This window comes from Rhinolophus sinicus, chromosome 11 (assembly GCF_057876585.1).
Source record: "Rhinolophus sinicus isolate RSI-liver-muscle chromosome 11, RSI-T2T, whole genome shotgun sequence".
NCBI classification, from domain to species: Eukaryota; Metazoa; Chordata; class Mammalia; order Chiroptera; family Rhinolophidae; genus Rhinolophus; species Rhinolophus sinicus.
The window spans coordinates 12,240,664-12,257,210 of NC_142511.1; the positions used below are offsets into that span (position 1 = coordinate 12,240,664).

Sequence of the window (16,547 nt, forward strand, 5' to 3'; positions counted from 1 at the left end):
TCAGACCATGGGTGTGTTTATAGGCAATGTTAAGAAATTCTGGTCTTTATCCTAGAAGGAAAGGAAAGGCACCAGAGAGTTCTAAGCAGAGAGGTATTGGTAAAATTTGTATTTTGGTCAGGTTTTCTGACTACTGAGTGGAGGGAGGTAAGAGAAGTTGCGGGGAATTCAGTTAGGAAGATATTGCAGGCAAGGTGTCATTGAGGTTTGGTTTAGAGTGGGCACAGTAAAGATAGACTTGGATGGACTTGAGCTATTTAGGGGGTCAAATCAATAAAATGTGGTGTTGAAGAGAATATGGGCAGGTGAGAATGATGGAGAATCGATAACTTCCAGCTTTCTGATTTGAAAGAATGACAGTCATGCGTTTGGTTTTAAATATGTTTTGTATAAAGAACTTCGGAGACAACGAGTTGGAAATGTCAAGTGGTTGGCTGGGCACGGATCTCAAGTTGAGAATGAAGTCTGGGCCAGCAAAGAATTTTGGCTCGTCAACACTTATCGTGGTTATTGAAGCCCTTGGATGAGAGAGTTGTAGAATAAGTCACGGAGGTTCAGGACTGAGCCTCAAGAACACCAGCATTTAGCGTTGGGGTAAAGAGAGAGACTTGGGTGGGGCTGGGGGGCAAGGTCAGAAGCCAAGAAGATACCTGACAGTATGATATCACGGTATCCGAGGGAAGAGAGTTGCAAAAAGCAGAGAGAGAAAAGGATGCAATGTCTCAGAAAGGGAATGAGGGCACAAAATGCTAGAAAGGAAGCCAGGGCACACACCTTCCTTCTAAATAAGGAAGAGATCTGAGTGCTATCTCCAAATGGTTTACGCTTGGACTCATCCACAGGGGATTACGGGTAGCTTATTCTATAAACTTGCTGCTGTTTAAGTGAATCGGTATTAGTGTGCTAGGCAGCTGAAATGGAAGTGAGAACAGCAAAGCTCTACGTAATAGCAGCACACACTGTCAGGTTCAAACATGAAACTCAAATTCCTAGCTCCTGAGATCGTCCCACACAGCAGCCAAGTACACTACCTGTCCAGGCACTGAGATGGCAGGCAGACCGACTTCGCAGCTCCAGGCTCACAGATCCCAGATGGGCGGGCAGGCCTGCGCGGAAATAGTTCATCTGACGTGAGCAGCAACCTGAAAAAAATGCTCAGATGCTCCCTCTAACTCAAAGTACCATGTTCCTCTTACAATTCTTTCTGTTCCCATCCCACCATGGATGTTTTTTGGTTGAAACATATATGTAGACAATGAAAACTTTGTATATTGTGTTGATAAAATTTCATGTTGGGTCCCTGGGAGATTTCTGTATGTTCAGGTTCTTGATTGGCATTTTTTAGCGTCAGACTTCCTTCTTCTCTCCTTCCTTCTCTCCTAACCTCCCTCCCTCCATCCATCCATCCATTTTCCCATCCATCCATCCACAATCACTGTCCCAAGGTCCTGTGGGGATGTAAATATATGAAATGCCATAGAGGAAGTAAGTCATGTACACAAATAATGATGACACAGGATAGAAAGTGATAAATGCCAGGAGAGGGGAGAGATGAAGTCCTGTGGACGCTCAGAGGAGGGAAAAGCTCTTGAAGGGTTATCAGCAGGAACCGTATACAACCTGATATATGCTCTTAAAAAGATCACTCTGGTTGCCTTGTGGATTTAGGGAAGGTGGAGCCCGCAGGGCCCCAGGCAAAGGAAATAGCAAGCCTAAGGGCCCCGGGGGTGGGGAAGAGCTTGGTGCACCCCAGATACATTGGAAGGTCTGCGTATTGGAGCCCAGGGAACAAGAGAGGGAAAGAGGCAGGAGATGAAGTTGCCGAGGTCAGCAGGGCCAACTCTACAGGGCTTTGAAAAGCGTTTGGCTTTTTAATTTTGGTGTTACTGTTAGAGCACTAACAACATGATAGTTGCATAAATTGTATGAAGATGGCATTTAGATCACCTTGGTGAAAAGAGCACGTGTTTTTAAGTTTAGAGCAATAGGAAGAGGATTTGCTTATGCACAAATGATCAGATCAATGCCAAATGGTTAAACATTCTCGTAATTGCTTGCAAGTGTTTCCCATGGGAAATTTAAAATGAGGTCTGGGTGAACTGCTGTCCTGGACGGTGATTAGTCCAAGGTCTTGCCCCAAGTACAACCCGAGGAAATATTTTCGGTTTCCTTCCATTCTCCTAAGGATGCAGCTTGGAAACAGCCTTTGGCCCGGTGCATCCTGTCCCGACCTGTTGGAAGAGTGTGTTTGAGTTGAGGGTGGGAGTGTGAATGAGCCCCAGGGATTCCGCACACCTTGCTCCATTGTTTGCAGAGGGATTCTAGCAACTTGGACCAGTGTCTGGGGTGGGGGTGCAGGGGAGGCGTGTGGAGGGTGGTGGGCGGATCAGCCTGTGTCTGGCTGCCTGGCGGGCTTCTCTAAGGAGCACCTTGCGGGTCAGTGATGCTGTGCTATTATAGTTATTATTATAATAGATACCTAAATGCCCAAGAAGCAGCATACAGCAGAGGCAGACGCAATTACCACCCAAGCTTTACTAGGATGAAAAGAAGAAATGAAAATCGGAGTAAAATGACTCGGTTTTAGATATGCTAATGGAGGCTTGAGGTAAACTAGACGACTCTCATTCCTTTAGCTGTAACCAAGACAATGATTTCAGGGTGTTGGAGTGAGGAGACAGAGGATAGGATAAAACCTTGAAGAGGGGTCCCTAGTTTGGAAAGAGTACCAATGAATAGTCACATGAGAGTAATGGATGGGACCTGGCCCCTACAATACAGAGTTCAGTGAACGATTGAACTTGATTCCTGGAACTTATAAGGCTTTAGGTCTGTTCAGAGTTTGAGTCTGATTTGTTTCTGTGTTTTCTGATGCATTGATATCTGAAGGCCAAGTCCTGGACCCATCCCTGTCCACGGTGAAATGAGGAAAACGTGGATAATGTGATGAGTGTTTGACAAAGCCCAATATGTATTAAGCAAATATATATTTTTAAATATCTTATGGGACACGATAAAAACGGGCAAATCCCTTTTTGAAGTCTTGCTTCTTTATGAAGTCCCCGTGTCCCAAGCACTCAGTGCAGCCTCCCTGTTAGGTGTGAAGTGATATTTATTAAATAAATGAAATAAATGTGCATGTCATTGATTAAGGGCAGGAGAAGGAAGGGAGAAAGGCGTAAGTATCCGTGAAATAAAATCTATCAATAAGGTAGAGAAAGGGACCTTATCAGGAGGGGCAAAAGAAAACCTGCAGCAACAGGATAAGCAAATAGTTTGATACGTTTGTTATGTAAATAATTCATGATAATTTATGAGAAAAACATGGTGCCCAATAGATAAATGGGCAAAGGTCATTAGCACACCTGTATCAAAATAGAAAGGAAACAGTAAACCAGCACAGGGCACTTTTCAGCCCTTTCTTCTTACTCACCTTATCACCCCCTAACTTTCTATTTCCTTTCTGCTTTATGTATTTCTCCTCAACAAGTATCATTATCCCAATATTCCCTCTCTATTACTTGTTTATTTTCTTTCCCTCTAACTCCCATGAAAACGCTAAGAAGGCTGGGCCATCTCTTGGTTTTGTTTACTGCTTTATCCCCAGTGCCTAGAACAGCCTGGCACATAGTAGATGCTCAATGTGTATTTGTTGAATGAATGGATATTGATAAAAGGGACGTGTTCAAGACCCCCATCTGTACACTTCCATCACTGGCTTTTGTGTCAAGGCTCCCTGGAAACTAGGGAACACGTTCATGAAATTTGCTGCTGGCCCAGAATAGTAAGTAGATTACAGAATAAAAATCAAAAAAGTTCTAGACATAAGAGTGAACAAGGTTAAACGTGAAGGAAAGGAAAGTACAGTAAAAAACATTGTTAGAATTTCCTCCTGTTTAAAAACGTTATTACAGGCCTATATTTAGGTTTATTAATCTAAATCAAATCATTGTATTATAAGTTACCAAGAAAGGCTGTTTTCTAGACTGGGCTTCTGTGGAGAAAAACATCCCCTCAGAGAACGAGGAAGACCATGACTGCTCAATATTGGTATTTGTGTTTCTAAGGCATATCCAGAATACGCGAGGACACCTGGAATCCTTTAAATGGTAGAAACACACCTAGGAGTTTCCTGAAGTTCAAGAAAACATTCATTCATTTGTTCATCAAAAACGCATTAGATACCTACTATGGACCAGGCACTGTGCCGTATACTAGGGCTTCCTTTTTCCTTTTTCTAAAGCATGAGATGTGCTTCCTGCCTGTTTGCAGAGCAGAATCAAGTGCAAAGATTTGCCCAGCTTCATTTAAAAAATAAATTTAAAAAAAGGTTTTTTTGGCCAACATTTAAAAATCAGTAGATTGCCAGACTTCTGTCTTCTTTAAACACGTAAGTGGAAACGCTGACTACAATAGGCGTTGTTCCTGTGTGGCTATAATTGGCTGGGGTGACTGCTGCTTCTTACTTTAGCCCTTTTGGCAGAACCCCCCGCTCCGTGTTGCCTTAACCTCATCTGGCAGTGCCCTTTGGCAACCGCTGTGCCCATGGTAGTGGTTGGCCAGAAATTGGTCACAGAATAAAAAAGACCAGGCACAGACTATATGAGGCCCGTTTTGTTCAGCTCAGTTGCAGGAATATGCTGGAATTTTGAAATAACAAAAGATTTTTTTTTTGTTTATTTCTTTTCCCCTGTAGTAAGAATGAGTAATAATTGTTTTTAGGGAAGTTAGTCTAAATGTGGGAGATGATCTGAGAGAGACCATGTTGCAAATGCATCAGTGACAAAAAAGAACATTCCGGACAAAAGGGCAAACCGTCTCCTCTCATCCTCTGGGTGTGAGTCTTTGGAAGACTCAATATTGAGCTAAGTGCAGTGCAGCCAAGTGTTGAGCTGAGTGCAGCTTGGTAACTTCAAACTCCTGCAGACAAGGCTGGAGCTAGTGTCTTCATGGAATTCTTGCATAAGGCAAACACAGGAAGCCAATACACTCCGCAGACAGGAGGCCCCTGGATCCTCTCACTCCACCAGCATCACCCCTAGCTGTAACAGAAACCCATTTGAGAGAGGAGAGGGTAGACTGGCAATAACTTTCTAACCTGTTGGGCGAGTTCCAGAGTGGAGATGCTGGCTGAAGACCTCCCATGCGGGAACTATAATGCATCTCCAAGGAAGGCTGTGAATTTAGAGGAAGAGCACAGTTCTTTCAGAGTAGGGCTTTGAGGGAGAAAGGACAGAAGGAGTAGGAGATGGTAAAACATAATGACAAGGTTGCCTGTTTTTAAATATTGCTCTAAATAAATAGATCATGAACTGTCCTTCTGAAGTTAACTATTACCAGCAAAACATTTTTTCTGACTGAGAAAGGCACAGTGAAAAGTTTGTAATTATTTTAAGATTGCTTCACAAAGTTACCCAGGGCAGAGAGGGCATTAGCTGTCTGTGTAATCCAGCTAAGCAACTACACAAGGGTCGTTGGTTGGTGAATTTAGCTCTTCTACGTGCCTAACGATGTACTCGGCAGAAATTTCGCAGCAGATGACAGCTGTGTGGCACATCTGTTTGAGATCCAAAAAACTCAGTTACACAAGCATTCATTGGGAAACATTCGCCTTGGCTCCAGTACTGTGAAAAAGCCCTGGGAGTTTGAATTGAGTGCAAACTTAATAAGCTGTAAGTTTAACGAAATGTTAGGCTGCATCCGTGGAATTATAATATCTAGCCTTGTTGTAAGCTGAGCTGTTCAAACCATGCTTGAAATACTGTAATACATTCTGGTCATTTTAAGAAATACATTGAAAATTAGAGTTTGCTCCTAGGAGCGTCATCAAGAAGAATCTTGAAATCATGACATAGGAAATGGTTGAAAGGCTTGGAGGTGACAGGTCTCCAGTTTAACCTGAAGAACACTAAGCAGGGAGATGCTATAGCTATTATACAATGTTCAGATATTCAAAGGCTTGGTTGACACAGTGCCTTGTAAAACAATGTCTGAAGTCAATATCTGATAAATAAATACATAAATGAAGAGGAGAGAAGGTGTGTGTGTGTGTGTGTGTGTGTGTGTGTGTGTGTGTCTGTGTGTGTGTGTTGTTTTCCAGAGAAGAACAAGAACACATGGTAAAAATTACAAGGAAGAAGGCAGATTTGAAACTCCATAAAAAATCATTTGTAACAACCAGTGCTTCCAAAGAGAAATAGGAGATTGCACTAGATTAGCAAGGATTGGAGAGGGGGCTGAATTTATAAAAAGAATGACTATGCAGTGGTAAACCAGATCTTTGAGAAGCAGGGATGAAATGGAACGGTAAGGGCTTTGTGTTTGAACAGACCTGGGAGGAGATTGCGTCTTCACCATGTAGCTGTGTGGCTGCAGGCAAGGTACCCACTCCTTCCAAGCATTTATTTCTTCTTCTGTTAAAAGGGGAAAATAAAACCCATGTGAAAGGGTTATTGTGAGCTGACGTATGTCCAGTCCTAGAAATAGAGTGGGCTCTGGATTGATGTTCATTGACTTTCTCTAGATTAGATGGCATCCAAATCGCAAGAGAGAGATTTAGGAGCTGTTGCAAGGAAGTCACTTAGAAAAGCTCATACCGTGTTTCCCCAAAAGTAAGACCTAGCCAGACAATCAGCTCTAATGTGTCTTTTGGAGCAAAAGTTAATATAAGACCCGGTCTTATTTTACTATAATACAAGACCGTGTCTATAATATGATATGATATGATATGATATGATATGATATGATATGATATGATATGATATAATATACCGGGTGTTATATTAATTTTTGCTCCAAAAGACGCATTAGAGCTGACTGTCCTGCTAGGTCTTATTTTCAGAGAAACACGGTAAGATTTATGTGGTCACCTTTGTGCCTTCAGAGCCTGACACGGCTTGCAAAGGGTAGCGGCCCCGTATGTGTTGGCACATTTGCTGACTTTATTATCAGTACGCTGGGTACGTCATGGCCCTCGGCACTTCCAGAAGCAGGCTCTCCCTAGGGGGGCATGGGCAGTGGACACAGTGTGCCTAATGGAAAGAAAGCGGATTTGGCATCAGAGAGGTTCAAATCCCAACTCTCCACTGGGTCAAGTTACTAACCTTTCAGAGCTGCATTTTTCACTTCTGAGGCAATGCCTGTCCATGTGAGTGAGGGATAAAATAGCGTAGGTGAAGGACTTGGTATTCTTTTCTCAGTGGGATCCTCTCACCAATCCAGGAAGACAGATAAAGCCATGTACCTTTATAAGAGAAGAGTCAGGATTCAGAGAGTTCCAGTGATTTGCCCGAGAACATAGCAGAACTGATATTTGATCCATTTTTTTTTTAACCTCAAAGTTTACCATCTTTCTCTTCTAAACAGTGACCGAAACAGTTTTTAAGCATCTGCTGTGTGCCAGGTACGATGCTAAGTAATTCCGTGTGTTACTAATGGGCTGTTTAGGTCCCACATGGAGATGTCACTCCATGAGTCTCTGGAATATCCACAGAATAAACTTCCTTAGACACTCGGGAAAGGTTATTCTTCATGATTCTCTTTGATACCTGGCTTTGGGAGGGACACGCAAGGCAGTGAGTAGCGGAGGAGACACTGGTCCAGAAAGCCGTATTAGCTCCTCACTCAGCCTTGACCATCAGGGGAAGAGCAGATGTTGTGTGTCTTGTCCAGATGACACCATCAGCTGTTGGACAGCTGTGCCACCATGCACGTGCTGGCAGCCCTTACATCTTCTCCAGCCATCGACTTTATGGGGTTGCATGGGATTTTAAAAATGAACTTGTTGCAAATATTCAATTCAGGCATTTTCACATAAAAACACAGATTTTTGGTTTCTCTTGAGGAATTGTACAGTAGGTAACCCGGAATTCATGCTCTCCCAGACCACACCCTACCAGCCCTGTGTAACCGCTGCTACCATCTTGGGGAAGCTAGAACTGTCACAGCCCTCACCCGGCCCATGTCACTCGCCTACTTTACTCCATCAAATAGTTGGGATTTATATAGTACCCCATGCATAATTCATATTAATAATAATAAAACACCTGGGAGAATCGTGTCTGCATTTTTTGCTAATGATGTCTTCCCCGCCCCCGCCCCCCCCCCCCCAGTCTGTGATTGCAACGGGAAGTCCCAGCGATGCGTCTTTGATCAGGAACTTCACAGGCAGACAGGAAATGGAATCCGCTGCCTCAACTGCAATGACAACACTGATGGCATTCACTGTGAGAGGTGCAAGGAAGGATTTTACCGACACAGAGAAAGAGACCGCTGCTTACCCTGCAATTGCAACTCCAAAGGTAGTTGGGAAAAAGAGCAAAGAAAGAGGGAAAAGGATAGAGGGAGGGAAAGAGGAAGGGAAGGAGAAAGAAACAAACAGGCCAAGAGAGAAGTGTTCAACTTCTAGAACAATCAGGAACCGACCAGACACTGGTCTTTTTGATCAATTTCAACCTGAAAAGAAACATGTTTTTCTGAAGTGTAGGTAGTAGGAATCAGCTGGGGTCTTTAGGGCACAGTGGCTTGAATTCTGGAACCAAAAGGCACAGGATTACTTTTCCTGACAGATGACAATCTTTGACCCAGGGACAAAGGAAGCTTGCACTCTTCCAAGGATAGTTCCTCATATCCACAACCATCCCTTTGACCAACCTCTCAAAAAATAAGGGATTAGAGAGATCTGTTTCTGGTGCTGTGCTATGTGCTAAAATAAGGGATTGGAGAAGGTGCTAGCAGTACCAAGTGGTACTAATAGAAGACATAGGCAAAGCAATGGACAGATTAGAGTCTTTCGTAAGGTCGTTAACAAGAAAAAATAGAATTAACAAATAGAAGCACCTAACAGGGTGGCTGGTTCATAGAAGGGCTCTTTTGTTTGTTTGTTTTTTAACCGTATCACCCAGTTCTATATTGGCAGAACTGTAGGTAATTTGGGGGCACACGTTGTGCTATATTCATCGTGGGCAGACAGTAAAAACAAGTTAGTGAAAATAAAGAGGGAGAGACAGGTAGTTCTGTTAAATAAGTTGAGTTTTTTTAGTTTTTTTAATACTACCTTATTTGTCTATCATCTTGGCCGTATCTCTTTCATGTCTTTGCTAGGAAGTGTTTAATAGAATAATAAAATAAATATCGACCTGCCTAAAGGGTATAGCCTAGTGCATGGCCATGACTCAGTGTACCTCCATGGGGCCAATTCATAGCAGCAGCTGAAAGAATCTAAAAACAGGCAGATTTTAGATCTCCATGAGTGGCTGGTGGAGTATGTTGGGGAGTCTTAGAGAAAACTGGGGTGACCCTGTGGTGATACAGACCCATATCCCAGCAATCACTTCCCTAACCACCAGAGTTGCTGTTACAATGTGGTTTGAGTCAGATTTGCTCAGCCTTGTGGCGTAGAATCAGCACCCAGAATCTTTTGGATTTAGCCGGTCCCCGTATGAATCGAAGAACTTCATAAAGAAAAACTAAGAGAAAAATTATTCCATTTTGATGGGCATTTAACCTCTCTGAAGAGCCCACTCCCCTTAGGTTATGCAGCTTCAGTGTGAGTCACTGACCAGCCAAATGGTCAGTGAGGATATAATTAGAAGTGTCATTGCCTCAGCTGGAAGGCCTGGCCTGAACACAAGGTTATTAGTCTCTGAGTAGACAAGGTCAGCCTGCAGCTTAGCAAAGAGAGATGTTAATGAAGGACTTACCAACTCATCTCTTCTTTTCATAGTGTAGTCTCTTGCCCACCCAGCAACGATGAGTCTGGCTCTTTCTTTTCTTTGGGGAACAACTATCCCAGACTCAGTGTGGTCAGGCTGGTGGTAGGACGTGGTGGAGCCCAGCAATGACTTCTATCTTGTATGACAGCTAACATGCTTTACTTGCCCACTCTGTGCCAGGCACTTTTCTAGATGCGTTCATCTAGCATTTCATTTCGTCGTCACAAATAGCATTACGAAGCGGGTGCTATTATTTCCATTTTTCAAATGAAGTAGTGGAGGCTTAGAGAGGGAGGCAAAGAAACTGGTGGAAGGTTGTAGAGCTATGTGCGTTCCAGCCCCAGGCGTGCTGATCAGGGATCGTAATGTGGTGGGATTTGGAGTCAGACAGCCGGGTTCAAATCTTGGTACTACCACGACTGCTGTGTCACTCTGGGCATGCTCCGTAACCACTCGCCACCCCAGTGTTCTCATCTGCAAAAAGATATTCATGCTATTTACATCACGTGATCATGTGAGGATAAAACGATGCTTGGTAACACATGGTAGACAACGCAATAAACTGATGTCATTGTTTTTCTTATTAGGACAGAGGTCAGGGTCCCAATCCCCTGGAATGCTGGCTTTCTAAAAAATTATATCGGGCATAGAAAGAAGCCTTGTAAAGGCCATATATTTGGTCTGAAACTATTTAATAACATTTTATTTATTATTATCATCCTGACATTGGCAGTGAATTTTTCAAATTTTTTTTTAACAATGGGGAAACTGAGACTAGAAGAGTTAATGCATGGCCTGACATCTCCCCGCAAGCAAATACAAGCGCTAACGTTGTAATCTAGGTGTTCTGATCGAGACTATTCCCTCTTACTCCTTCCATATGAAGGAAAAAAATCAGAATGGTGCCCTCTTATCCCCAACAGCAGATAATTAGATATCCAGGAAAAGCTTTGTGATAATATTTCCTACGATCTGGGTAATGCTTTATACTTTTCCAGAACTCTTTCACAGACTGTCTTCTTTATGTAAGTATGACCACGCTCCACCCACTGTTACAGAGCTGAAGGACCTGAAGCTCAGAGCCTAGCTGCCCAGGTTGAGTGGCATCTTGGTGGCATAGCCTCTTCCCTCCATGTGCCACCTCCTACGATAAGTCTGCCACACAGATCACTAAACCCGTGGCACAAGTTTAATTCCCTGTGTGATTTCCCAGTCTCCTAATCAACCGAAGGATATTTTTCACTTTCAGATGATAACCTCACAAGGAAATTTGTTGTATGTTCAATTTCAAGTGCAAAAGAATGCATCTTACAAAAAAGGCTATCATTCCATGTTTAGTAAATGAAGCCAACAGCATTAATAATCCCCAAATTGGTCACAGATTTGGATTTCACATCAATGTCTCACAAATATAGTAACTAGGCTTGTTTTTAGATGATGACTTTGTGAGCTCAGCCAAAAGGTTGAGTTCTCTTCAACTCTTGTAACCACAGGTATAAGCCCTGATACCCTTTGACGGATACTTTGAAATTCAAAGTGCGTGTGTGTGTTTATTCCTCCATGACACCTAAATTCTTGAAATCTGTATGGATACCAATGATATTGGACTTGTTCTCTTAATTTTATTATTAATTTTTTGCACATCTCTGACCCTGACCGTGGATTACTCAGACTATGACATTTGAGTTATTTAAAATGTCTTAAATAATAATTATTGAATTACTATTAAATATAATGATTAAATAATAGTCATGTTAAAAATGCAAGGATATATATTTTGAAACGCTTTTCAAAAGGAAATATACTCTCCTGGTTTAAATTTTAAATGTTAATAATTTTAGAATACCTTCCTGAATATGCAAATATACATATATGATTTATCTACATACGCCCTCAAAGTGTTCATTGGAACACGAAGTGGAAACAGGAAACTGTTCTTTATCTGTTCTTGAAACCCAACTGTTCACAGCCCCTACAAGTAGCTCATGATGTAGGAATCGGAACAAGTGTCTTTACATTAATGAGATACTTTGAAAACCCAGTGCTATTATTTTGGAAGTTTTGAAATATGAACTAAAGTAGTCATGTTCACAGTAAAAGCCTGTGTACTTTGCAAGACTTGAAAGAGACCTAGAGATAACAGTATAAACTACATTTTTTAAGCACCTACTAGGCATGAGATACTGAATTTGTCACTTTCTAGAGTTTAACTCAAAGTCTTAAAACAGCTCTACTAGGTCTAGGTAGTTAGCCCCTCTTAAAAGAAATGATGAGTAAGCCATTTGCCAAGAACACACAGCTAAATGGCAGAGCTGGTATTTGAAGAAAAATCTGCTGGACTTCAAAGGCTGGGCTCTTTGCGTGACCCCCAGCTTCTAAAGCTGTATTCTCTAGATAATGTACTATGGGACACTCTGTTCCTCAAGATAATAACAGGTGTTGTCTATAAGAATGTCAAATAATGTTTGGAACCACTGGCTTTAAAACATTAAACAAGCTCCGTGCCTACTGAATGTACTATTATGTTATAAATCTCTGAAAGATTTAGTATGTACCATTTCCCAAACTCTTTTGAACACAGGATGCCGATTTTCATGAGGTAACTATGACTACCCCACAGAAGGCTGTTTTGTAGAGCACCATTTAGGGCTACGTGGGCCAAACCGAAAAGCAAAGTATAATCTTCTCCATCTTGTAGGAATAATTCATTTCTGAGAAATTACTGTAGAAAGACTTTTCTTAGGTCAAAAGCATAATGGAAATTATGCTTTTGACCTAAGCATAGTGGAAATTATGCGTTTGACCTAAGAAAGCATAATTCAAGAAATCTCTCTTGAATACAATTTAGTTATTTTTACCACAAATGTGTGTTGATCTGGGACTATTAAATATAATGATTAAATAATAGTCATGAACCAAATGGGGTTCTGAGTCCCAGATCAACACACATTTGTGTTAAAAATAACTAAATTGTGTTCAAGAGAGAGTGCTTCTATCTAATGTTACTTATCAGAGCGTAATTCAAAAAATGTCTACTTCTTAGCTGTTTGCTGACTACAGAGCAGTGAGGGTGGAGGTGTCTGAATGCCAAACCGAGAGCGTCTCTTCACTTTCGTCCTGTTCAATGCTCTCACCTTAGCCCCAGAACACTCCCCCGCACACCTCCTTCCCTAACCCTCCGCCCTTGGCTTCCACTGTCCTGAGACTTCTTCCCACGCTGGTCACCCTTTCCCTTAATCGTTGAGGTTCCACTTCTGTCCGAGGCACTTTCCCCCCCTCTCTATCTGCTCCCAGAGTAATCTCCTGCTTCCTAATCCCTCTGCAGGCTGACGGCTCCTAGACCTTCATCTCTACCCTCTTCCTTGAGCTCGAGATGAATATTTCCACCTTAATATGCAACTAGAAACCCAAGTTCACTATGTCCAAAACTATCATCCATTTCCCAAGAGTCACCAAAGTCTGTTCATGCTACGTCCATGGTGGCTCCTCCCAATGTTTCCCTTTTCTTCTTCTTCTGCCCAGACTCCTCTACTCGAGGCCATCATGTCACAAGACCGTTCCTCCCACAGGCTCCTGCGGTCTTCCCCTCCCTGGCCATCCTGCAGATTACTCTCAGTTGTCTTTCTAAACTGCAGGTCTGACGGTTTCAGGCCTGGTAGTTCCCTATTATCCACAAATGGATCTGTAATCCTTCTGTCAGCTTTGAATTTACTAGTAGATGTCATGAGCTGATATATAGAAAGCACCAATATGCCGTGCGTGCTCAAAAAATGTGGCTTATACTATTGTCATTGAGGTCCCCTCAAGCCTTCCAAAGTTGACATGGAGTCTTTGATAGAGTCTAACCATGAAGATGACTAATTCATTTCATATTCCACAGGTGGAATGTGAGAAGCCTTTATACAGGCATAGGCTCGATACCTTTATTGATTTGAATTAAAAGTTCTCCTAGTGAATTAGTGGTTTGAATTAAAAGTTCACAGAAGGATAACAAATTCAAAGAAAACAAGAAGCAACTGTGTAGTGTGCTGTTGGCTGTACAGAGCGTGGATAGCCTAATTATCATAATTAGCTGAGATATACAGATTATTTTCTAATTTTGCCAGCTGCAGGGAAATTTTACAGTAGGTGAGGAATACTTCTAGCCAGCTTTCACCTCACCTGTTGGCTCCCACGTAAGTCCTTTCACAACAGCCCCCTCCTCTTTCTTGGCAACGATGCTTTAATCCAGTGGATTTGGGGGCCTTGTCTTTGTGGCATGCACCGTTCAGGGTCTGGGGACGCAGCAGGGAACGTGAGCGGAAGTCATCATCAGGAAGCAGGGCTGAGGACTGGAGTGGGAGGGGGATGGATATTTTAGACGTGTGAGTCAGAGACTATTATTTTAGAGAAGTGCTCCTTAATCAAGACCTGAGGATGGGCCAACTCAGGACGCCCTGGTGCAAGAGCGTTCCAGGCTCACGGAGCAGCAAGGGCAAACGCCCTGAGGAGGGAAGCAGTTTAGCACCTTCTAGGACTAGACAGGGGAGCTGGACTTAGTGAAAATGGAACTGGACTTAGGAGATGAGGTAAGAGAGATCGCGTCTTGGGGGCCATGAAATAGTTTGCATTTTATTCTGCGTTAGAGTGGGGAACCACTAGAGGACTTAAACAGACGAATCATATGATCTGAATTCCATTTTAAAAAGAGCACTCTGGCTTCTATATAGAGAATGGAGTGAAGGGAGGTAAGGATGGAGGCAGGGAGGAGGGTGAGAGGCGGGGTTCAGGTGAGAGAAGATGGAGGCTTGAACTGGGGTGATAGAAGGGAGGTGGTGAGAAGAGGCTGGATCCCAGAATGACACCTTTTGTTATCCTGAGAACCTTCTGTCTTTCATCAACACTCAATCTGAGAGGACTCACTTACAAGGAAAAGCATGTCTGTAAATCAATCCCAGGACAAGGTCTCTAGTGCTCTAGACCAGGTGAGATATACAGGTGCCTCCTTCCTCATGAGGGTGAGGCTCCAAGGACGAGAATTTCTACTCTTCCAGGTTGATGGAGATATTTTGGGCTAAGAGACCTTTTGTACTCTTAAAAATTCACACCATTCAGACACTGACCCTTAAAAGATGGCTTTCTCCCACCAGAAATAAGGGAACTGCTGCTCACTTTCTTACGCCCACTCTTCGAGGAGGACGATAATGCTCATTCACAAGTTTTCCTTCCCCTTGAGACCTCAAGGACTTGACAAACTTCTTTTACAAAGCAGTAGCTTACTCACTCCTCCGTGTTGAAATGAGGCAGAAATATAAAGGACAATGCTTTCAGGAGTCACTTCTATTTCTTTCCCTGAAGAAGACATCCTTGGCTGTCAGAATTGTCCGTAGTGGGCAGACGCATATTCAGACGATGGGAGAGAATGGCTGGAAGTAGCAGGTGGCAGTGGTTACTTAAAACTTATTGGGCTCCCATAGGGTGACGATTGCTTCCCAGTACCATATAAATAATATATTTCCTCTTCTTCTTTCCTTGCCCCACCTTGTCAATCATAGGTTCTCTTAGCGCTCGATGTGACAGCTCTGGACGGTGCAGCTGTAAGCCAGGTGTGACAGGAGACAGGTGTGACCGATGTCTGCCAGGCTTCCACACACTCACGGATGCCGGGTGCACCCAAGACCAAAGGCTCCTGTAAGCACCTACACCCACCGCTGCTGCCTCTGCCGTGAATAATGGCAATCATACGAACATTAGTGACCACTGACATTTCCCGAGGACCTACTGTGTGCCAAACACTGCTATGAGACCTTCATGTGGGTTATCTCATTTAACCCTCACAATAACCCTAAGAGGTTGGGATTCGAATTATACTCACGTGAAAGATAAGAAACATATACCATGAGAGGTTACATAAGTTGCCCAATGTTACTGGTGAGGGTGGACCTAATATTCAGGCCCAGAGTTTTGGCTCTGGAGCCCACATTCTTCACCCTGACAATTGCCCCCCTTTAGATGAACTAGGATGGAGGTAAAAGATCTTCAGATTCTAACCTGGGACTCGTTTCAATCCAAATGAATTTGGAGGAGAACTTTTCTGCAGAATTTTCATCCCCATTTGTTTGAAGCATCCTCTATCCCTCTTTTCTGGAAGAAGGGGGAACATACATTGTAAATCACATAACCAATCTACAGAGATGCAGAGCTGGCATCTAATGGCAGTGAAGCCATTAGCTAGAAGGCTGCCTGCAGAGTCATGTCCCCATTGCCCACTTTCCAGCCCCTGCCCATATGAGAACGGCCTTCCAGCCATGCCTGTACTCTTCTAGTTGTCAATGTCCCAAATCTCTTATCTTTGGGGCCCTTCCATAGATTGCTCTCGTCCAGCCTTCTGCTCTCTTTTAGACTATGTTTAGAGACTCTTCCCTGGGCCCAGTCTCCCTTTTGTAATCCTTTTAAAACATGAAGTAGATCATATCACTTCTCTGCTTGCAGCCCTCTGTTAGCTCCCCTTTCCACTCAGAATGAGATCCAAACTTATCCATGCCAGCAGATCCTGAAAGATCCTCTCTCTCTCCTCTCTCTCTCTCTCTCATTCTCTCTCTTTCTTGGGAGAGAGAGAGACAGAGAGACAAAGAGACAGAGACGGAGATAGGAGACAGAGGTGAGAGAGAGAGAGAGCCAAAATTAAATAATGAAAGATTTCATTTAGAAAGTCTTGTAAAAAAAAACCCCACAAAAACAAAAAACATCAGCCAAACTCAGCAATTCCACTCCTAAGTATATACTTAAGAGTTATGAAAACATATGTCTACACAGAAACTTGTACACAGATGTTCATAGCCACATGGCTCATAA

General features: G+C 42.9%; 1 protein-coding gene across 2 annotated transcripts in view; it reads left to right on the top strand.

The window, feature by feature from the left end:
• Positions 1-16,547, top strand: part of LAMC2 (laminin subunit gamma 2) — a 53,557-nt gene that overhangs the window by 9,852 nt on the left and 27,158 nt on the right. The window contains exons 3-4 of one of the 2 annotated variants that reach the window (XM_074322075.2): positions 8,112-8,300; positions 15,248-15,383. In XM_074322075.2, coding sequence (XP_074178176.2) covers positions 8,112-8,300; positions 15,248-15,383 — 325 coding nt within the window. The remainder of the gene's footprint in view (positions 1-8,111; positions 8,301-15,247; positions 15,384-16,547) is intronic. The other variant, XM_088801629.1, reaches the window with a different exon arrangement.